Source organism: Acanthisitta chloris, unplaced genomic scaffold (genome assembly GCF_000695815.1).
Source record: "Acanthisitta chloris isolate BGI_N310 unplaced genomic scaffold, ASM69581v1 scaffold17630, whole genome shotgun sequence".
Taxonomy (NCBI): domain Eukaryota; kingdom Metazoa; phylum Chordata; class Aves; order Passeriformes; family Acanthisittidae; genus Acanthisitta; species Acanthisitta chloris.
This window is the reverse complement of record NW_008651289.1, coordinates 99,415-122,016: the sequence shown is the minus strand read 5'-3', so window position 1 is coordinate 122,016 and position 22,602 is coordinate 99,415. Positions and strand designations below refer to the sequence as shown.

Genomic DNA, 22,602 nt, shown 5'->3' with positions numbered 1-22,602 from the left:
CCAGCGGTGACGGTGGTCCCAGCTGCGGAGCTGGCGGAGGGCAGCAGCCCCCCGGAGCGGTCAGAGCCTGCGCCACGGCAAGGTGAGGTGGTGGTGGCCCCCGCAGGACCTAAGAGCCAGTGCCCGGCCGTTGGTGGAAGCATCCCTGCTGTCATTGTCACGGACCTGGGGGGCCCAGAGGAGGAGGCAGGCGCCGTGCCCCCCGGCAGTCTGCCTGTCCGGAAACTGTCATCGTCCTCGGCAGCAGCCCCCCGGAGCGGTCAGAGCCTGCGCCACGGCAAGGTGAGGTGGTGGTGGCCCCCGCAGGACCTAAGAGCCAGTGCCCGGCCGTTGGTGGAAGCATCCCTGCTGTCATTGTCACGGACCTGGGGGGCCCAGAGGAGGAGGCAGGCGCCGTGCCCCCCGGCAGTCTGCCTGTCCGGAAACTGTCATCGTCCTCAGCGTCTTCCACTGGCTTTCTGCCCTGCGTTCGTCCTGGGAGGAGTCCGAGGAGGACATCTCCAGTGACCCCGAGCGCACCCTGGACCAGACCCCGGCCTTCCTGCAGACCCTGGACCAGCAGAAGCCCCGAGTGGTGAGTCTTGCGCCAGGCCTGGGGAGGTGGGGTGAGCATTGGCAGCACACTCGCTCTGGGGCACAGCTGCGGCTGAAGGGCACAGGTCTGTTGCAGCAGAGGTCTGCAGAGAAACTTTCCATTTGCTCAGTGCTGCTTGCTTTCCCTCACATAAAAAGCTTTCAGACTTGAAACAGACGACCTAGTCTGAAAATCTAGTGCTCGCAGAAGAGAGCAGTGGTACCTGTTCCGCTGTGCATGGTACTGGCAGAGCTTCTCTGGTGCTGCAAGCTGCCTGCTGGCATGCTTGGAATGCATCCATGGACTGCATCCTTCTGCTGACCTGTGGTAATGAGTCTCAGCTTTCCCTCAGCACAGCTTCCCTGGGTGCTGGAGTTTTCCCATGATTTACATGAGCCTAAGGGAGAATTTATTTCCTACTTGGAGTTGAAACTGTGTGGGCCAGCTCTCTGTTGAAAATTATACTGATGCCCATCACCATAGTGTCTGTGTGTCTTTCACATGGAAGCAAAAATGTCTAGAATTTCTGGTAATTCCTCTCTTGAATAAAACTGTTTGCTTGTGGGGTATTTCAGGTAAGCATGTTTTTATTAGGCATTTATATGAAGTTCATTTGTTTCAGGATCTTTGTTGTGGGGCTGGCTGTGAGGCTTCAGGCAAGAGAAAGCATCAGTGTTGTATTACCCTTAGAGAAGAAAGATATCCTCAGAGAGGAGAGCTTTGAGGCATTCTCCAAAGGCATGAGACTGTCATGGAATTTTTTGTGTCACTAGGGGAGTTCGTTCCATGTCTGAGTTCCATGTCTGAGTGCCCCACACAGCGCGTGCTTTACTTTGAGCTTTACTTTGAGCTGTCGCCCCATTTATCCAGAGGGTTTTGAACCACTTTACTCCAGTGCAGGGCACCCATCATGAGATTCTCCAACCAGCATGTGGTCTCTCTCTCTCCTCCAACTCTGAGACTTTACCCTGATTTGGGCCCAGCACTGGAGCCTCCCATTGACAAACTCTGAAACATGCAGGGCAACCCAGTGGCTCCTTAGTTTTAAAGAGTTTGATAAAGGCCCATGAACTTCCAGTGATGTGCATCACTATGTTTAACTTCCCATAGACACATGACAGTGAAACTCTTGCTAAGCTCAATGACACAAGGAAAACTGCTGCAGGGAAATAGCTAAGTAAAGTGAAGGTATCAAACTCCGTAGTACTGAGACTGTGGTTTGTAAAACACTCAGCAGGCTGAAATAAATATATTTTCTTTTGTCCTTGTTTTGTCCCATTCCAAGAATTCAGGCTCAGTTCTGCTCAGGATGGAGCAGCAGTTGAGTAAAAGCACAGTTAATGAAGTTACAAGTCTGTGGCTCGTTGTGTTTGCAGACAGTTTTGTATTTTGGAGCTCTTGACTGATGAATCAGCTTGCTCCCTTTGGGAGCTGGTACAGTTCCTCTGCTGATTAAATTCTGCTGGTTTTGTGTGCATGAGCTGTAGTAATCTCTGTTCCATTCTCCATACTAATGACTGTTCCTAGTGCCATATCCCACTGATTTGTTGCTGAAAACAGTTCATTGATGAACAAAAGCATGCCTGATGCTCTTACGGGAAGCTTCTTGGAGCCTCAGGCTGACTCTGCACAACCTCATGTGGCCTCCAGTGAGCACAGCCAGGCCGGTGGCTCGGCAGTGAACAGACAAGGCTCATTTGTATTGCCAAAAGACCTGGATCAGAGCGAGCTCAGATCAGGTCTGAGATCAAGAGTAACTTTGCTGGGCTCAGTGGGACTACTCAAGCTAAATGAGATGAAGATCTGGTCCAAAATGTGTTAGGCAGCCTGAGGAGCTGCACTTGATTTTGTGTTTCAGTGCTGGAGGTGTCTCAGCAGGAGCAGCTGGGCTAATTGACAGTGATACTTTCCGCTGGGCTCCACAGGTCCCGTGCAGGGCTGATCACTGACTTTGGCAGGTTATAGTCAGCTTCTCAGCAGGAGTGTGTGCAAATGCCCAATTCAAAGCTGATTCATATAAATAACACCCAGCTTTGTGTACTGGTTGGCAATATCTTGTAAATCCATAATGACAGCAGAAGGCAGCTACCGAAGCAGTCTCAGGTTGCACACTCATTTGTTTTCATGAACTTACTGTTTCCTTTTAATGATGCACATGGTCTGGAAATGAGTTGCATAATGAGGGAGAATGTGTGAGAAGCTCTCTCCACAGCTTGTGCTTTTCTGTCAGATTCTGGGAGACCTTGTCCCACAGAAACCAACATGGTGCCTCTGGGTTGAGTAGATAAACACTGGGCAGGCAGGGCACTCTGCCTTTCTGCAGTGGGTGCTGCTGGCACAGAGGAGGGCTGTTGTACCTGGAGGAGAGGTGATGGAGAGCAACAGGACAGCAGTTCTTGCTGTGGATACAGTCTGTGAGGCACATCTCACATAGCATGTTTACAGATTTGATAAACAGCAGGCTTGCTTCTGCCCTTCCTTTCTGGAGGATGTCTGGCTTAGCAGATCTGTCAGGGATGTCCGGCTGTCTATTGTAGTTTCTCCTGACTTCCTGGGGAAACGGGCAGATCCTTCTCTCTGGCAGGGACTCGTCCTCCGTTTGTCCCACAGGTAGGAAACTTCATTTGCATTCGGGCCTGAAAATTGGACAGTAAGAAAATGGCGTTGCCTAGTGAAAAGGAGGGAGATATCACGGCCACATTTTTGGACACCATGACCTGAAGCAGCTCTGTGTCTGATACGGGCTCTGCCTCTGTTTATTGAAGCAGTTTGCTTGGTGCACTGCATGTCCCTGGAGTGCTCTGGTGCCCAGTGAGCTGTGCAGCACTGGGAACAGCATCCGTACCATGACGGTAGCAGATTTGTGAAGTGCAGTGACAGTAAGAGCAATGTGACGTTTTGCTGTTGTCTAATTGTGAGCCCACTTAAGGTCTGAGTAAACTTCCATGTAAGAGCTTTTGCAGCTGTGGCTTTCCCCGGGCTGTGGGCTGCTGCTGGAGAAACCCCACACTTGTTTATTGATATTTGCAAGGTTTCAAAGACGCTTGAGTGATTACACTTCTCGGACTGTGTGGGAGGGATGGGCTGTCCAGGAGACATGTTGGGATTGGGAGACTGTGGTTTGGCAATGCTGCAGGGCAGTGCTTACTGCACATGCCCTGCAACATCAACACAGGCAGTTTGGAGAAGGAGAAGGTGCCCCTCTTGCCTACCACCCAAGCCAGAAGGATGCAATGGCTGTTGGAAGATGTCTGTCTCCATCACAATGTGTCTCATGCTGAGGGAGGATTTCTCACCTCCTGGCTGATCACACAGGTTGGTTGTATAGGGGAGAGAGAAAGTGCTCCATATCCCAGGTTCTTAGTGGCACAGATAGCTGTAGATGGAAGCTCCTAAGGGGGTTTCATACCCAAAATAAGACACATTCTAGCTGTGACTCCCACTGACTTCCTGACTAGAAAAATACTAGTGTATGAATTTTGCTGTTTCTGGGGGACTCTATTGGCTCTTCCCAAGGGAGAGCTAATATCCAGGGTGTACTCAGCAGCAGGAGACTTGCTCCGGTCTTTGAAACTGGCTGTGCCTCTTCAGTGAAAGATATTGCGATGCTGGTCATAAGTGAGTCACTATCATTGGCCTGAATTCCTGAGTTTGTCAACTCCTCGGCAACTAGAGACAAAGAAACAGACAAGTGAGGGGAAAGACAGAAATTATGCAAGCACATACTATAGAAAAATGACATGTCAAGAGGGAAAAAACCTTTCATGCAACAGCGGTGAAGACACTGCAGTGTTCCTCTTCCTGGCTTTCCCACAGCCACCCTGGAAGCACAAGGACGTACAGCAGAATAGTAATCAAGCAACTCAGTACATTGTGAAACCTCTGCTTCTTTCAGGAGGCTGAGCAGCTTGTTCAGAATAAGAGACTCCTGTTAACCTGTGCAAAATGGCAAGAACTTTTGGAAAAAGCTGATGGCATTGCTGCTGGCAGGACATTTTTTAAATCGATTTATTTGTTTGGCTCACAATGGCTCTAACGCAGTTCTGAAAGGAGCCAAGTTTAGATAGGGTTAGTGTCAGCCAAGGGCCTGTGGGACCCTTGCTTATTTCTCTTTGACATATTCCAATGCATAAGTTGACAACAGTGTTCCTGATTTGTTCCTATAAAAATCAAACAAATTAAATACACTTTCATTCCCATTCCTAGCTGTCACTGTGATCAGGAAGTTTCCGTGTAACAGAAACCATGACCACATGGCTATGGTGATGCATGCAAGCCCCATGAATATATATCTTTTTCTGACTATGTTTATGTATTTTACTCCTTCCTCCCACTCTGTTTGTCTTGAAAGCTCCTAAGCTGATGGTCTTGTGAGTGGTATCGCTGATTTAGTATCAGTACAATGTCTAGCTCATTAGGGCCCTGCTGGCTTGCTCTGCAGAGCAGCTGTTCCTCTAGTAATGTGCATCATTGATTGGGGAAGGTGCTTAGCATGCCAGGTAAGCTGCCAAATGATAGAATCTCCTTCAGCCCTGCTGTAGGAAGAGTAGGGAGAAGAGGAGAATTAGATGGACATCTCTGTTTCCACTTTCAGAACACCACACTCAGCAGATGTGACTGCACAGCATGTTTTATGTTCTGGGATGAGCTAAGGACCTTCTGGTGCCCAGTGGGCTGGGCAGAGCTTCAGACTCTTTGTGGATGGAGGCTGTGCACTCTGGGGAGTTCACAAAGCAAGACTCTATTTGGTAGCTGATCTTCTGCCTACTCTCATGGCCTTCTCAGGGAATAAGCAGCTTTTTTATGTGCTCCCACCCACAGAGGCTAAGTGAAGATGCTGCTATAGCCCAATGAGAGACATATGGTGCTATTTCAAGTCCATTTTCATCAGCACTTTTAAGGTCATTGGGAAAGGTTTCTTCTCTGCTCACATTCTCCATGATTGACAGTGCAGGAATTACATGGCACATAGCAGATCCTTTTCGTAGAGGACTTACTCACTAGCACAGCTTCTGTCTCTTGCATATTTTGTTTCTCAAAAAAATTCACACTGAAAGCATCCATAAAAGTGGCAAAATAAAAAAAAAACAAACCCCAAACAAACATTTCTGAGATGCTGGAAGAACAAACATTAGACCCATCATCCTGAGGGTCCTCAGCTCTGGAAACACCCAGATTTCCTCCTCTTCTGATGGGAACTGCAGGATGTTAGGAGTTTGGCTGGTTGGATCCTTCGGGTATTAAGCTGAAGGTCCACAGAGTGAATTTCACAGAACAGTGGAAACTTAAGAGTTGTGTCTTTACCTTTTCAGAGGCTTGCAATGACAAAACCCAAACTGTAGTCAGCACCTGTCTCATGTTTTCCATATTATTTCTATAATGTGTTAGGACAGATTTGCATGTGAAGAAAAGATTAGTGCAGTAGTGAGCTCTCACATGCCATGAGATGACTGAAAGCCACTGCGGAGCTAATGTTTTCTTTACATGTGATTTTGTTCTAGCTCACTAGAGAAATAATGGCATCTATGTATGATGTTAAATGTCGCTTCAGCTAAGATTAGTCTCCTGTAATGGTTAGAGATTATTTTGTTTATACCAGTAGGTAAATTTGTGCAGTAAATTTGACCTGCTTTCTTCCAATGAAGCCCAGCCAAGCTTTCTAAGAAAGATATGTTAATATTTAACAGACAGTGAAAACTTAATGTTAACATTTTCAAATCACTGAGTAACTTTGCAGCCTAATCCCTATTCTGTAATGTGACTTTCTGGGGAATGTGGGCTTCCACGGTTGCTGAGTCACTTGAAATTACCCTTTTATGGCCTTCCTCTTGCTTACTCTCATTGGATGTCTCCTCAGGATAAGTCTCCTAAGGTACCTTTCTTCTCTGTTGATTCTGCTGGGATCTTGAGGACTAGCCCAGGAGTGTGTTTAAGACAGAGGAATGTGTTTTTAAAGTACTTATGAATGTCTTCTATAAAATTTATTGTAATTTCATTCTCATTCATACACATAAAAATCCAGGTCGTGCATATCCTGCACAGCGGCTGCAAGTAGTTCGGGGGGCTGCTCCAGTCTGAGGTCTTCCAGCCTCAAAAGCAAGTGATTTGGCTTTTAAATCAGTGTTTATGCAGCAAAACATGATTTGCTGTATAACAGGGATGATCACCCAGCAGTGCCTTTCAGCCTGAGTTGGTGTAGATACATTCAGAAGCTTGGGCTCTCCAGCTGCAAGTGTCAGTCTGGGTGAATGCACTATGAATGCACTCAGAATTTGTAGAAACTTTTGGAAAACGTAGACTGCATCTTCTTCTTTCCCAGCCACAGTGGGAGTTCACTACCACAGAGCTGCTGTCATTGCTGCTTGCCTTTGGAGATCCTCACTGCTATAGTCAGCCCTTGGTTGCATTTTCTACGTGTCAGTTTCTGACCTTAGCTTTTCAGAGATAGGTAATATTAGAGACTGAAGCTGCTGCAGGATTCTAAGACCCATATTAGCCTTTTCCCTCTCACGATATTTCAATGCTTTCATACATTTCAGCCACAAAAAGAAAGAAGTGATTATTTTACAATAAAGAACATTCTTTTCACTAATGACATGGGAAGAGAGACAGCCCAGTGGAAGGAATTCAATTCTTCCTTTCAGATACAAGATTTATTTCTAGCCAAAACACAAGGATTGCTTTTGTAAGGAGAACTAGGGGGTAAAACAACAAGTGCTTAGCACTTACAACTTCTTCTTGTAAGCAGTACAGTGTATTATCTGATCAGTGCTACACAACAGGAACTTCATTAGCATTCAGCACTGTTGTGGTTTTAAGTAATAGTAAAGCATCCCTTGTCTCTGTGAAAGACATATATGGACTGTGGAGAGACATGCTGACAGACATTTTTATGGGTTTGATTCACAGGACAGAATCAGGTTTTTTTCTTTACTGTTTGCTTCACGCAATTGATTTGTAGAGACATCAGCACCTGCGGTTGCCGTGGTGTGGTCGTTGCTGAATTGATGTGAGTTTTCTCCGGAGTTGCATCCTTATCTTTAAGTCTTGTACTTGAGGTCTTGGACAATAAGAGTTCCTGGACTGTGTGAAGCAGAGGGAGGTCTCATGAGGCCCTGCAATCTTCACCATCACAAAACTCCCTTCATCCTGAATGAAGACCGATATATCAACACCAGGAATAACCAGGACAGCATCTTGGTAGGATGGCTGTGTCAGGGAGCAGGCACAACTCTCTCAGCCCACCCTGTCAGCATTTCCAGAAGGGGCTGTTTGTAGCAAGAGCTGAACAATGGCAGCACCTACCTTCAGCATCACCTCCTTCTCCTCCCCCTTCGCTTCCTGTCCCTTTGCCCTTGCTTGGGCAATTCATCTGTAGCAAGATAGAATCAAAGAACCCTCTTCCTTTGCTAAACAATTTGCTTCTTTTGTTAGGGTCAGATAAAATCCTGATAAAAGGTGTTGTCGCTCAACTGAAGCCAGCAGGAGCATACTGCAGGGTCGCTCCTTGATCGTTTTTTGCCTTGCTCACCCCTGCATGTATCCAGTTACACCTTGTGATAAATCCAATGTTAAGCTGAATTACTGCACCAGGGATGCAGTTACTGTGGGCTGGTTGCCCGTTGATAAGCGCTTCAGAGCCTTTGAGGACAGGAGGACTATAAATGGAAAGATCTGCAGGGTGGCTTTTTGGAAAGTGCATTGTAGGGTTGGGTATTTTTCTCTCATTCCTTCCTAAACAGTCTCTGATCCCTGGCACTTGGGAAAAGGGGCAGGAGTTGAGGTTGGCCTTCAGCTCACTGCTGAGCGTTGTTTGTTGTAGATGTACTCTGAGAAGGCTTTTTGGGAAGGTGTAGGAACAGCTTTTATCCCATTGATCTAAGCGCATTCGAAGCTTTTTTGTTAAATGGGTGCTTAAGTACAGGCCCATGTGTACCCCTCAAAAGAGAGGGAACCAGGGTGCCAAGGAGGGGTGGGAATGAGGGGGAGGTTTGCAGGCTCCTTTTCACCACGTGGACCATAGGAATTGTTCTGCTGGCAGCTGCAAGCCCTGGTAGATATGCAGGGGCATCCTCCCACTGCAAGCAAGGTACAGAGCAGCTGGGGAAAGAATTAGCAACATGTTCACATGTAATATGGTTGCTATTACAGGTAATATATATTTAACACTCTGCAGGGACCATTTAAACCTGCATCTGTAGGAAGGGGAAAAAAGTCAAGTTTGCTTTTTTGGCAGACTGCAGATCAGAGAGTTCAATCTGTAAACTCTTTTCCTATGTTTTATGTGGGTGGGTTTTTGTTAAATTACGGGCAAAATTATTGCATCCCTAGGCTACTTACATTAAATGTTTCTCCAATTTTAGCAACATTCTTTCCAGGCTCAGCTACATTTGTTTTTGACTTCTCTATGGCAATTGATGAGCTGAGTCTAAAATGTATAAGTTCGCAGTATCTCCTGTTACATATTTCTTTCACAGCTGTAGCTGAATCGTGACAGCATAATCCAAAGATTTGTTGCAATGCCTGATGCTTTCTTGAATACATTCCAGATTAAAGGAGTCAGTGAAGTTTGCGTCTCCAAAGTAATAAATTTAAACAATAATAACGGCAAATCCCGAACCATGATTATATCTTGAAATTGTTGAGTTTTTTTCCCTCCTGTCTCCCCTGGTCTAGCTAAAGTCTGTTTTTGGGAAACTCAACAGGACAGATAAAAAGTGATGAGACAAACAACTTAATCCCTTCATAATGTCAAGTGGAAAATCCAACAACAGACTGGCAAGGAACTCAAATAACGACTGCAAAGTGACCCTTACTGAGGGCTACAGAACTAATTGAAAAGGCTGAGCTGTCGGATATAATTAGATATGAGTCTGAATCAGTGCCCATACGCTCAAATATTTCTTTGAACTCTGAAATGGAACCCAATTCCTGTTTTTTTATCCATGCCTGCATAGCATCCGCTTGGCTCCATTGAGGCCAGTTCAGGATCATCTTAATGCTGCCCTTGGTACTCACATAATGTGACTGTGAAAGGCTCCAGGGTGCTGTTCCCACCTCTGAGTGCTGTTGCAGATGGAGTGTGGGATAGCAGCCAGTGTGTGCAACCCAGGTAGGTGCCTGTCATGGCAGCAAGAGGAGAAGAGATGGGCACTGCCTCTGAGTGGGAGGAGAAGAGACGGGCATGCCATGCTGGTCTCTGAGTCCCACCATCTCGTCCTGCTCTTGCCAGGGACTGGCACACAGCCGCACCCCCAGGCAGAAACCCTAAGTAATCTTGGGCTGGTGTTAACAGATACACCTTGAAAGCAAGGCATGTGGTCACAGGAGTAGGAGGCACTTGGAATTGTAATTGCCAGGCAGCTTCAGAAAGAGCATGTTAATTATTATCTCCTTGGAGCCATATTTACTTAGAGTTGACAGCCCTTCACCCTGGGGTTTCGTGGTAGGAATGTCTTACTGGGGTGGAGACCAGAGCAGCCAGAAAGGAAACAGAGGAAGGAGATTTTAGAGCTGTGCCTTATCTCTCTCCACCTGAATTACTGTTGTGTTTTAAAAGAATATGTGAAAAAAATTGTTTGAAAAAAACCTTGACAAGTGTACTCTCCCAGCTCCATTGTTTTAACCTTCTCCTAGGAATTTGTGTATAAAATGTTCTCAATTCAGTTTATCTCTCTGCTTGACAAATCCTGTGTTTCCCTTCCGTGCTTTCAGCGGAGTGGGAACTAACCTTGATCTTCTAGCAAAGCGAACAGAATTGCCTTGTCAGATGTTACATTCCCATCTTCACACACAAACAGTGCGTGTCACAGTTTTTGAGCAAGATATACCACCTCTGAAAAAAAGTATTTTGTAAAGCTTATACATTCAAGATGAGCTTTTGAAAAAGCAGTTCCAAGCTGAACCTGACTCTCTCTTGGAGGAGGGAGCAACTGATGTCGTCCAGCTCTCATTGAAGCCACTTTGCACAGCAAGTTAAAACAAAAAGTCTGAAGCCAGAACTGTAGCTCAGCTTCTCCATTAGTAGCCCCTCATCTATATCTCATTTGAGGAGCAAAGACTTGGCCTCTCTCCTCAGGTCCCTGTTTTCTAATGTTACCCTTTGTTGTTGGAATGGCTTTTTCAAGCCAAGGAAAGCAGCATAGGAGTCCAGATGTTTGCAGGTGACCATAACATTGACCAGATGCTATGCTGGCAATGAGAAGGAAATGAAGAGGTAGCATAATGCCACCTGGTTGCATATTGCCTGTCCCTGTATTGTACATCCTAACCATCTCTGGTATTTGTTTTTTGAGCTTTTGGGCAGCTCAAAAGGCAGTTCCAGATTCCAGGTTTGTTCTTGTGGATGGGAACCCTTCCCAGAAGGGAGAAAGCTCAGAGGATTTGTTTAATATAGGCTGATCTCATGCATGAGCATATGCAGGAGTTGACCTTTCAGCACTGAAATAAGAAGTGATGGGAATAGAATAAATCACAGTCTTGAAAGAAAAAACAAGTAGCTTAGACTTGCACTTGAGGAGAAGGAATCAAGGTAGGGAGGCTGAGAGCGCTGCAGGGGGACCAAATGACAGATTCAAAAAGTGATCTTTCAGCAATGGGTTTGGTGGATCCTTGCATGGCAGGTCTGCAGAGCAAAGGCTGTTGAGGTGCGAGGTTGGAATATGAGGTAATGAACCCTGAAAGTGAATTTTACTTGGGTGGATAGGGTGGAAAGACTCTGTTAGGGATGTTATCCTGAAAAAATCCACAAGACTTACAGATAGGCTGGATGTGAAGATTGAAAGATATCCTAGTTTTCAGTTGTTAGAAGTTTCAGGATAGGAGCATAACACTCACAAATGAGAATTTACACTTGCACTGCAAAGGCATAATGTGTTCTATGAATTGCCAGGCTGCAAAGAATCAAGCCTCTGTATTGCATTGCAAGCCTTGGAGCTGTCACGTTTTGATTGAGTCCAAAGCCAAAATTTCTGTAACCTTGGTAGGAGACAGCTCCTAGCCCCATGGTACACCCACTTAACCTTCAGTGGCGTGGCTTTGAATGCAAGATTTTTCTGAGAGAACCAAAACTTGAAGCAGTCTCCTCATATCCGGAAGCTGCAGCCTGATGAGGAACTCCCTCTGTGTGGTGGCCTCTGTCAGAACCCAACTCTCTGTTCAGTCTCAAGAGAGTGTGTCTCAGGGCTTTTTCAGGGCAGCCACAGTGGAGGGTCAGGCTGCTCTGTGCCACAGAGCCCATTGCTGCCTGGAGAGACACTGAGGTTTGCCCTCCTGGCCTGCTCTTCCTCTGGATCATCCATGCTGTGTCTCCAGGGCAGTCAGACCCCCAGCACCGTCCAGACAAACCCTGGCAGGACAGAAGATTGTAGGAGCTGATTGGAGTTGGAAGAACAGTTTATTGGCAGAGAGTAAATTTTTCAGCAAATGTCAAGGGAGAGGGGGAGTCAAAATGATTCACAAATTCAGACACATTTTGTGAATAGTTCTGGCCTAGAAAAAGTACAGAGGTGGGGAAAGAGGGAGAGATGTTAAAAATAGCAATGTGTGTCATTCTGACACTTTCAGAATGAACTGTTTCATTTTGAGAATGGTTTGTTTATGTTTTGCAAGCATTTGAAATGTAGATTTGATTCAAAATGGCATTTTTCACTTAAAATTTGACCTCACTGCTAAAACACATTGAAAGAAGAGAAGAGAAAAGGTTTTTTTAGGACTTACATAACCTGAAATGAAACATCTCCTCTTGCTTTGGCTCCAGATGAGGTATTTTTAAGTTTTGCTTTCACAGCCCTGTGATTTTAGCTGTGTTCAGCCCAACATGAACATCTCCTCTCCCCTAGTTTTTTGGTTGAACTCATGTTAAAAAAATCTGTCCAGCTCCCATGCTGGCCAGCCTTCAAATTTAATGCCATGGAGCAAGTACTTTAGTTTAATCTGAGGTCAACCACACACTGCTGTGATTCAGACTGAAACCTGTGGTATCAAATGAATAAGAGCTGTAGGTTTTGTAGATAACTGGCAGCTTCTCCGGAAGATGCAATGTCGAACCTCATTTAGAAAAATAACCCAGACTCCCGAAGCCCTGAAATCTGATCTAGAAATCTTCAGAGAAGCCCAAAGTTTGCAGGCAGCTGAATGACAGACTTTCACTCCCCCAACACTCACACTGGTCTCATACAACTGATTCATTAAAGGAGGATGAGTAAACAGCTAGTAATTACTTTGCTGTAGCCAAAACGTGCCGCAGCGTTTCCCCAGGCAGAGGGGAAGGAACACACCCGTTTGCTGTTCGATGAGCCATAGTTGAGTTTACTGTGTTTTCTGCCTGACTGGGACATACTGTGTCATTTCCTCAGCTGAAGTCCATTCCTTGGTTTATGGGAGGAGTGGAGCCTCCTTTGCAGAGATTTACCTTGACTGTCTCCTGAGCCCCTTTCCTCCGTGCCTTGGGAGAGTTTGGGCACAAAAGATGGAATAAAAAGATGCAGCGATGTGGGATGGCAAGCTTTAACATCAGCCCCTGTTGCGCAGGGGACATGGGAAAAACCTTTTTCCATTCATGGGAAGATCCTGGGGTTTACCTCGAATAGGTGGGTTTGTAAGCATTTTTCTGACCTGCTGTAATTTTAGTGTTGCTGAAGGATGGATCTCATGGTGTGGACAGGACATGGATATTTTTTCCATTGAGGCATGTAGAGGCGACAGGCTATCAGTGGCTGAGCATTGGAGTGGGTTGTCTTTCATGCTGTCCTGGCAGTGGTGGGAGCTGGGATAGCTCTGCCCCTTTCTGGGGTTAGTGCCTGCATTGGGCCAAGGAATCAAAGCCAGTGTGTATGTATCAGCTACGCAGTTCCCTTCACCATGCATTTACTGTTCAAACACTGCCAACCCAGGCTCTCCCAAAACCAATAGGGACTGCCTTAAAACCACCAGATGTTTCAGAGTTTTTTTGGAAGTGCTGGGTTTGTTCGATTGTTTTCCTAGGTTTTATGACTTTAACTCAAGCTTGGGACAATTTTTCAGTCAGAAGGCTAGACATGTACTTTCTTTTTAAAAATGAAAGCTCAGAGTCTCAGCCACCTGAGTGCAAGAGCTGGGGGCTGTGAGAACAGGGAGAGCTCATGCTAAAACTTCAGAGTGGGCTAACAAACTATTGAAATAGTTGCTCCTCTCCGTCGAGAATTGGGCTGAATGGAAAGAAAGGCCAGAAGGGCAGAGCATGGTAGTCGATTTGGCTTTCCTGTAACAATCGGAGAACGCCAGCTCTCCCTCCCCGCCCCGGCTGAAACAAAAAGGCCATACACAACTAAAGCAAAATCTTGCCTTCCTGTTTGTGCGTGCCATGAGGCCTGGGAGAGCAGGTGGCATTTGGCTCTTGCATCTCCACCAAAATTCAAACTCATCTCCCAGCTGAATCTGGAGGTAGGGGTAGAGATACAGGTGGTCATTGAAGAGCAAGGACCAGATGAAATGCACAAGGCGGCTCAGACTGCTTCTCTGTCAATATTTTATATAAAACACAAACTGAAAACTAATCACTTTTTCTACAGATAAAGGTGATTCACAGATCTTTGACACAAGCAGCTGCCAGGAGATGGGAGTACAGCTTTAATCTTAAAGCAGGAAGGCAGCGACTTTCAAACTAAACGACTGCATTTGGACAGTGATCTATGGAAGGTTGTACACATCTTTAAATAAGGAATCTTAGGCTCTGATATTGCTCAAAAAATATCAAGCAGGGTTGTTGAACCATCCTAAACCACCTTGTCATTGAATGGGGAAGAGGTGCTGTGTGAAGCGATGTCAAGCATTCTCTAGTGGCTCTAAGGATATTTGGATTTTAATTTACTCTCATCAGATAGACTGATATGTTCCTCAGTTTGCCTGTAAATTAAGATGCTGCAGTGTTCACTTTTCTCCTTTCCAGCTGATAGGTATGTGTCTTTGCTCCCACAAGGGGAAGGAAGCAATCATGTTCTTATTTTTAGTATGACCTTAGAGCCATTACATGTTTCAAGGGAATTAATCCTCAAAGCGAAGGTATGGACATTGAGTGTGCCCTTTTCCAGCTGGTGGGCTGCACACTGTTCTCAGGTGCTCCATCTGCAGGGTTGACTTCAGTGAAATCACACCAGGAGGGCAATTTTGAAAATTGCATACAGCATGCAGATGGTCTTCTGGAGAGCAGCTGCCTTTGGAAAACTAGCTAGAACTACTGTTGGCATAACAAACAGAATTAGAATATCTCCAGGATATAAAATTAAGGGATGAAAGCAGCTTTACTGGTTATTGTCAGAAAACAGAGGTTTGCATAACAGCAGCATTTTCCATATACTTTGCAATTAAGTTACTTGCTTGGGAATTAAGTTGGAAGTCAGTTTAGACAGCGTGGCCAGCTGTAACATAGCACACATTGCAACACACATACTGAATGTTATTACTTGGTGTCAGTGTTTATTGAAGCGAGTGGGGATTTGAGAAACAAGCTTTGGCGTAGGAAACACTAACAATGTGATGGCACTTAACTTCTCTAAAGCTGCACAGCTAGTGTAAGAACTTTGGGGAATAAATTCTCCAAAGATAGAATACTTTGGAAAATACCTACTAATCCCTTTAAACCCCTAAGACACATTAATTTTCATATTGGGTAATGATAAGCCACAGATTTCGCCACTAATCTCAGAAATATCCTGTGGTTTTTGGAAAAGCGAGGGAGACTCCAGGTGTAGGTTCAGTGGCTGATTTTGCAGTGACAGCTCCAGCTGATCTCACTGGAAAGAGTTTATTTGCTGCTGTCTGCTGGTCCCTTGCTGTCTTCTTTTGCTACTGCAGGAACTATGGCCAGCAAACACTGCTCACTGACTCCTAGAACTACACTTCCCTCTCATCTTTATGGAGGAGAGTCAATGCTGTAGAACATCATTGTAATTGCAAGACTGGAATGAGATTGGGCGAGATCAACTCTGTTGTAGCTCTATTGAGTGTGGTGGGCTTGCCAAGGGATAAATTTGATCCAGAGTAGAAAGAACACGAAACACAGACGGGCTGGGTTAAGTGCATTGTTTATATAAATGGCTAGACCATGGAGAGCTGCCTGTATTGCAAAATCCCCCTCCCAGCTGGCTCCTTCCAGGGATCTGGAAACACAGGAAGGGCAGACAAGCAACAAAATGTGTCTCAAAGACTGAGTGTCCCCTCTCTTCCTACATGCAGCAGGTCTTATGTGCTCAGAGTTGAGGACTGTGCTAGCAGTGGTGCATGTGCTGAACTGGCATCTCAGGGAGCAGGGCAAGTCAGATTGCTGTGCCCTCTAATGGCAATAAAGTTATAAATACATTTTTGGAACAAAAATAGGGCCCATCCACCAGAGCTATTTCTGATGACCTCAAAAGAAAGCTAAAATTTGTGTTTTTTCCTCCATTTCTTAGCAGGGCTGCTGAACTCTCCAGCAGAACAGGAAGTAGGCTGAAGAGCTGTTTGAGTAACCAGAGTCATCAGATCAATGGAAAAAAGTGGTCTGAGTACATTCTGTGAAAGTGCAGTCAACAATTTTGAAATTACTGCAGTTTCTCTTCCTAGATCAGGGCTGTTGTTCATGCCAAGGGGACTTAAGTCTAACACTGGTGTGTCTGTAAGCAAACAGACCATTTCTTTTTGATGATGTACATCATGTACACCCAGGGGTGAAGCAGAAATCTTTCCCTTAGTGTCCTGGGATCAGATTCCAGATGAGTTAATCTTTCAACTATGTAGGATCTCTCAATTATGTAGGATCAGGATCCTACATAATTTTGAAATGCCTACCATGCCATTTGGAAGAAAAATAAACTTGCTTTTATTGGGAGTTCAGTGTACAGAGGTCAGGTTAGGAGAGGAGGGAGGGAAAGGATAAGAGATACCATTTTGCTGTCAAGAAGAAATATGTACAGTTGTCAGTCTCAGAATAGAGGCTGATCCTACATGTTAGTGATATTTGCAACTTCTTTCAAGTTTTCCAAGCTCATCTGAGAATTGAATGCATGCCAAATTAATCTTTCAAGGGAAGTGGAGCTGGGTTGAAAATACCTCCAGCACAGATAATTCAAAGGAAGTGCAACTTTTAAAAAAGCATGTGAAATGCCTCTAAGAATCTACCTGTTTTTTCCTGTTTTCTTTCTTCCTTTTTCTCTTTCCTCCCCTCAGTCCCACATTTTGCCTCTTTGCTCTCCCGTCATGTCACCATTTCCTTTTGTCCCTTCAGTTGTTCTCACAGAGGCATGCAAAGGGTTTTCGATCCCGTCACATGCTCCAGCTGGAACTAGAGCACGATTCCTTTCTGACTGTATTTTCTCCAAGATTTTGTCAAGTTTAGCTGCAGACACTCCCCAGCTTTTTGCTGATTGTCTTTTGAGCCGTCCTCCGCTTGCGACACTCGCGCTGCAGCCGGGCAAAGGCCGGTTCAAGCTGCAAAGTGGAGGTGATGCCACGAGTGCAGGGAGCAAGGGGCTGCACGGGTGGCGCCTGCGGTGAGTGGGATGGGGCAGCGTGGGGCGGGAGCAGTGCAGCGTGGGAGAACAAGGCCAGGAGAGAGATAAGATGGACAGGAAGAGGAAAGGCAGGTGGAAAAGGGAAATGACCACGAAGGCCAGGAAGACTAAAGAGAATACAAGGGAAGCTGTGAAGCCTTTTGCTCTAGCCACATGTAAGTCCTACACGTCCCTGCAGCTTCCCTCTCTGCACAGAGCGAAGCAGCTCCTGGAGGAGGCCAGGCAGAACCGGAATGGCAGAGTGCAGCTGCGTGGGGTGAGCCTGCGTGGGTGTGGGGCGGGGGACACGGGGACCTACCCAGTGCAGGTGTGGGGACAGCACCGTGCAGGTGTGGGGACAGCCTCGGGCAGGTGTGAGCACACAGGGGTGGCGGGCACGGGGGCGAGGGGAAGTGAGTGGGTGCCCCAAGGTGGGGGCAGAGGTGGGCAGAAGTGTGGTTAAGCTGCGTCCCATGAGGACGAGGGCAGAGGTTGATAGAGCTGCAACTGTGTCAGCTTCTGGGCATGGCGGGAGCAGAGCAGGAGCGATGGGGGCTTGGAGTGGAGAGCAGGAGCGATGGGTGCTTGGAGTGGTGGCAGAATAGGAAATTTGGGAGAAACTGACTACAAAAGCTGATCAGGTGATGGAAAAGGAAGAAAGTGGAGGGGAAAAATCATGTGAAAAGTTGCAGGTACCGGAAAAAAGCATCATGCAAGGCTGAAATTGAAAGGCAGATGAAAGATGGGAAAGCTCGGATAAGACTTCAAAAGTACTTAATGATGACTGTGGTGGGATTTGTGGCAAATAGCTAGGTGTGAGCCAGCCTCTCTTTGTGGGGAGAAGCAGACCCCTGCAGAGCACAGTGTTTGCAACCTGCCTGCACAGCATGAGAGGAGCTGAGGCTGAGTAGTGCTGTGTCTGTAAAAGGAGTTAACTAGCATAGATGCAGTCATTTACATTGAACATGTCTAAAAATAGGTGAGATGAATATCAGTCCTGAGGACAACATGTTACAGTAAATGAATACAATCTCATGTTATCTAGCTATGTGTGTTCATGCCTCCCCCATGCATGTGCACACTGGAGGTGTGTGCCCAAGTGCAAGGCTTGTGCACATTAGGGTGCACATGTGAACACCAGCATGTACCTGGCTGCACAATTCATGTCTCCTGTCTTCTGCGCAGAAATCCTCCGCGCCTCAAAGACTGAAAAATTTAGCCATGATGTAGGCTGTAGTTTCTCAGGTGTCTGCAGTTTGTCTCAAGGAAGAGCAGGGAGATGTGCTGCTGTTTTAGGGAGTGCTGCTGTTTTAGGGAGTGCTGCTGCTGATCCCATCTGGCTCTGCTTCACTATGGAAGGGGCTGCAGGGTTAATCCAGACCCTTGCCTGGTTTTAGGTCAGCTCTACAGGCTGTCTTCACCAGCACAGAGTTCCTGGCTGCCTTCACTAGGGGTGTGGGGGTTACTTTGCTTTAACTCACACTGGGAGGCACCAACGTGACAGGGAGGAAAGGTGCCCAGTCTGTGATGGTGCTGTTTGCCCCATGCCACTTTGCCAGCTCTCCTGAAGGAGAGACAATTTCTTTCCCCCAGTGAGAGAACCGGTTAGGAAAGAATAACTGCATCTCTGCAGGGACACCCATGGGGCCTGCGAAGAGAAACCTAGGCAGATGCAGTTATTTCATGGAATCCTTCACTCATGGACTTGGTTGGTGTGGATAGTCTGAGCAGGGCATGTATCTGGGGGTCTGTCTGTGTTGAAGAAGTCCTCTGGCCACCGCAGCCAACTCCCTGCAGCCCTGCTCTCCTTCCCCGTTCCAGTCCCTGAGCTTGTCCTCATCTCCAAAATTAGGTCTGCAGGTCCCTCGTCTCATCTTTAAAACTGTCTGTGCAATTAACATTTGCAGACATGTCCTTGGCAGAAGATGCCCCCAAAGGAGGGGCAATGAGAGGATGCATGCAGTTTGATTGAGTAGCTAGGGCTCAGTAATTGGTAGGAAGAGCTGGGAATGTCTCTCTCTGCACCAAGAAGTGGCAATGTGCTCATGAAGATTGTGAGTCTCTGATACAGCCTGAGCTTGTTTAACAGTCTCCACTGTGGAAGAGAACAGTTTTAATCTAGTGAGGGTGATGTTTAGTGCTTGAGTCTGATTAGTTGTAATTGAACTCCTCTTTCACTTAGCCCTTTACTGCAGGCTGCTCATTCTCATGCTGTGCATTTCCTCTGCCTGCAAAAGCACTTAGAGCAGTTTGGATCCTCAAGTCACATATTCTCAATTTTTATGCCCCCTAAATGGTTTTCCAGGGAAGCTCTTAATCTTACAAGACAAGAAAAGACTCGTATTTCAATACTAGGAAGGTGTGGAGTTCACTCTTAGGCAGCAGGTGGGTTAGAAAGGTTTATTTTTGTGCAAGTAATTTTGTGAGAGCTCCCTCCGCCCTTCTCTCTGCTTTCATTTACTTCTGTGTTCTGGAGCCTCAGAGGACAAAGGTTTCTAAGGGCCAATGTCTGCCTTGAGATCACTTGCTAGCAGTGCTCACAGGAGCAGCGCAGAGGTGGCTGTCCCTGTATTTCCACATTCGTGTTAGCTGTTGAAACGTTGTCTCACAAGAGCTATAAGGTATCACCCCACTAAATTATTTCAGCCTGTTCAGAGGGGATCAGCAGAAACCCAATAAGGCAGTTTCCAATTACTGTAATGGTTTCCAGATTATTTTTTTCAGAAGCCTGTGTGAAACATTACTTCATGTCTTCCTCTGTCAACCCTCAGGCTGAAAGTGAAAAGGTCCTAGTAAAGAAGACTGAGTCAGGAGATACACCGAGCTTATATGTGGGATTATTTGGTCTGCAAACTAATGGGCTTCAAGTGAAATATTTAAGAACATTCCTGTCTTTCTACTTACCCTGTCCAGTAAAAAGATATGCAGTTTGCATAATGAAATTGCCAGGATGTGCACACAGACTTGGAGAAGAAATTAGTGGGCTCCATGCAGAGCCACCCTGGGGAACTCTCTGCTGTGGGATACTCCAAGCCCACTTGTGGCACAGGGAGAAGGGAGTGGGGGAGCACCCCAGCCACCTCCTTGCAGCTTTGCACACAGCCACGTGTGAGATTTCAGCAGTGGCCATAAGCTGATCATGTGGAAGGAACAGGACAGGATTTCTGCACTGTGTGGGTGACATTGCACAACAGCCGCTGTTGCTGATGGGCTGAGGCTGTCTTCACACTGAGGCCTCTCCACGCTTTGCTGATGGAAAGGGAGCTGCAGAGGCACCGCGTGGCCCATGGCAAAGACGTGGATCTTTCTGTGCTGATGAAAGGCTGTAGTGCAACCCAGAAGGCAGCTCCTTGTGCTGCTGCACCGTCCTGTGAAACAGGAGCACAGCTGAGAGCAAACACACCAAAGGGCACTTGCTCCGAGCTGGGCCATGTGGCTGTACTGCCCTCACAGCTGGAACTCTGAGTAACAGCCTTTGCCCAGCTTCCTGTTAAATGCAGCATGAGAGACAGTGAAAGCCTTAGATTTTGTAACTCCTTAGACTTAACGTCACAAATTGTGAGCCCCAGGTGCATCACATAGACTAGCACTAGCCCCATGGCAGTTTCAGGCTCTGCAGGAGCAAGACCCAGAAAGGTGTGTTTTCCCCCTAAAGCTGGTGTGAGCTCCAGCACGTGCCGTGCAAGACTTGCAGTGATCCCAAGTGGCTGCTCCTTGGAGGGTGCTATCAGCAGGGCATCTCTGAGCATCTTGCACTGATGGACTAGGTGGGCAAAGTCCTCCCCTGGTGCGAAGTCCCCAAACTGCCTTCAGCCCAGCTCTCGCGTATACTCCAGCTGAGGATCTGGCTGCCATCTCAAAGGGTCACACAAGTAACACACAGCTTGAGCTCTGTTAGAAAGCCCCACCCTTTTCCTGCAGTGGGGAAGGGCTGCTTGTGATGCTTTATTGTAACAGAAAATGAAGAGAAACGTAGAAAAACAAGGTCATAGAATAGTTACTTTAAGGTATGCAGCTGGGCTTTTTGTCTAGGGAAGGGGAGAAGGTACCCTTTCTTCAGCAGGGGCTTTTAGATTATGTTTGTTTAAGTGAAGTAGACCCAATAATATTTTATACATGACCTTAATTGTGGTTGTACGTAAGGATGACTTTAATTAGAAGAGGTTGTGTGTGTGCTGTGTGAACATTGCCATGCTCCCTCCTGGCCCAGGTGTGCTCCTTAGCATCCAGAGGCTGTCATTGAATAGTTCAGCTTCCAAAGAGTGAGTGCAGCATAGCTGGGCTGACACAGTGAGGCCAGTGGTGGTGGGCTGTGAGGGTGAGTGAGAAGAGCTGCAGAGATTGTGTGGAGCCCATATGGGTAACCATACATCAGCCACACTTGGTGCCTTCCCAGGCTGAGATATCTCAGGACCTGTGTCAGAATCGGTACAGTGTGCTGGCTCAGGTGACCATCCCCTTTGGAAGTTCACATTGACCCTCTATCCATCCACTTATTAGATGCATTTTTAAATTTTGTAATCCATCTATTTCTGCTTCCAAGCTTCTGTGCTTGCTTCATCAAACACTGCTATGGCAAAGCCTTTAAAGGTGTGTTTAGGACCACAGGGCTCCCCAGGTTCCTGCATACTACATGATCATTGCTCAGAGACTGAGCAGCGCTGGTCCTGAGGCCTTGGGTCATTTGTATGTGGCTGTGCGTTGCCGTCTCAGCATAGGGACTTCAGTACTGCACTATGTAAAGAGGAAAACTGTGCTGGAACTTCACCAACTGATCCAGAGATTGCTATGGAGCCTTTAAAGAAATTCAGTTGAACCTGGCTGCCAGGAAATTCTTATGACTGGAATATGAACGTTGTTTGGGATAGGTCTGAGGTGTATCAGCAGAACTTTCCGGCAGTAGCTAGTCCATCATATGCCCTCATATGGGAGCTATGCAGTTGAGGTGATGGAGCTGTGCCCCAGCTTCCCATCCACAGGTCTGCGTGCTTCATGTTGCTAGCCTGGAAAAATCAGGATTTGCAGGTGCAGCTGGGTGATGGGTACGTGTTGGTGCAGGAGACATTTTGATGGGTGAAACTGATCAGGGAGCTGATGGGCTGGAGGTAGCAGCCAGCTTGCAGCCCCAAGGAGTCTTGGGGACCAACATGCATTGTTATTTACCACGGGAAGGCTTTCCTGGGACTCCACTGCCTGTTTTCTGAGACCTCTGTGATCACTGCTGTTCCTTACCATTTTTTGTTGATTTGGGTAGTTCACACAATCCTGTTGGGTCCCGCTACGAGTTGTGTGCCATTAGGCTACATGGTCCCCTGAGAAGGGATGCTCTCCCCACTTCTGGACTCCCCTCTGCCTCTCCTCTGTTTGGGCACATGGTTGTCTTTTGCTTCCTTGGTCCAGCAAAACATGTTCCTTCAGGTGGGCCCTCTGACCTTGCCAGCTGACAGCCTTGGAGTTTGTCTGTGCCAGGATTTTCACAGAAATTCCCCACTCCTTTTGCACTGGGTTTTTCTCCTCCAAGTG

The 22,602-nt window shown here is 46.7% G+C and overlaps 1 protein-coding gene across 1 annotated transcript in view; it reads left to right on the top strand.

The window, feature by feature from the left end:
• Positions 1-244: 244 nt before the first annotated feature.
• The window catches only part of ITPKB (inositol-trisphosphate 3-kinase B), a gene marked incomplete at its 5' end in the record, with an annotated part of 63,490 nt that continues 41,132 nt past the window's right edge, over positions 245-22,602 (top strand). Inside the window, 2 exon segments of the mRNA XM_009072685.1 lie at positions 245-464; positions 467-574. Coding sequence (XP_009070933.1) covers positions 245-464; positions 467-574 — 328 coding nt within the window.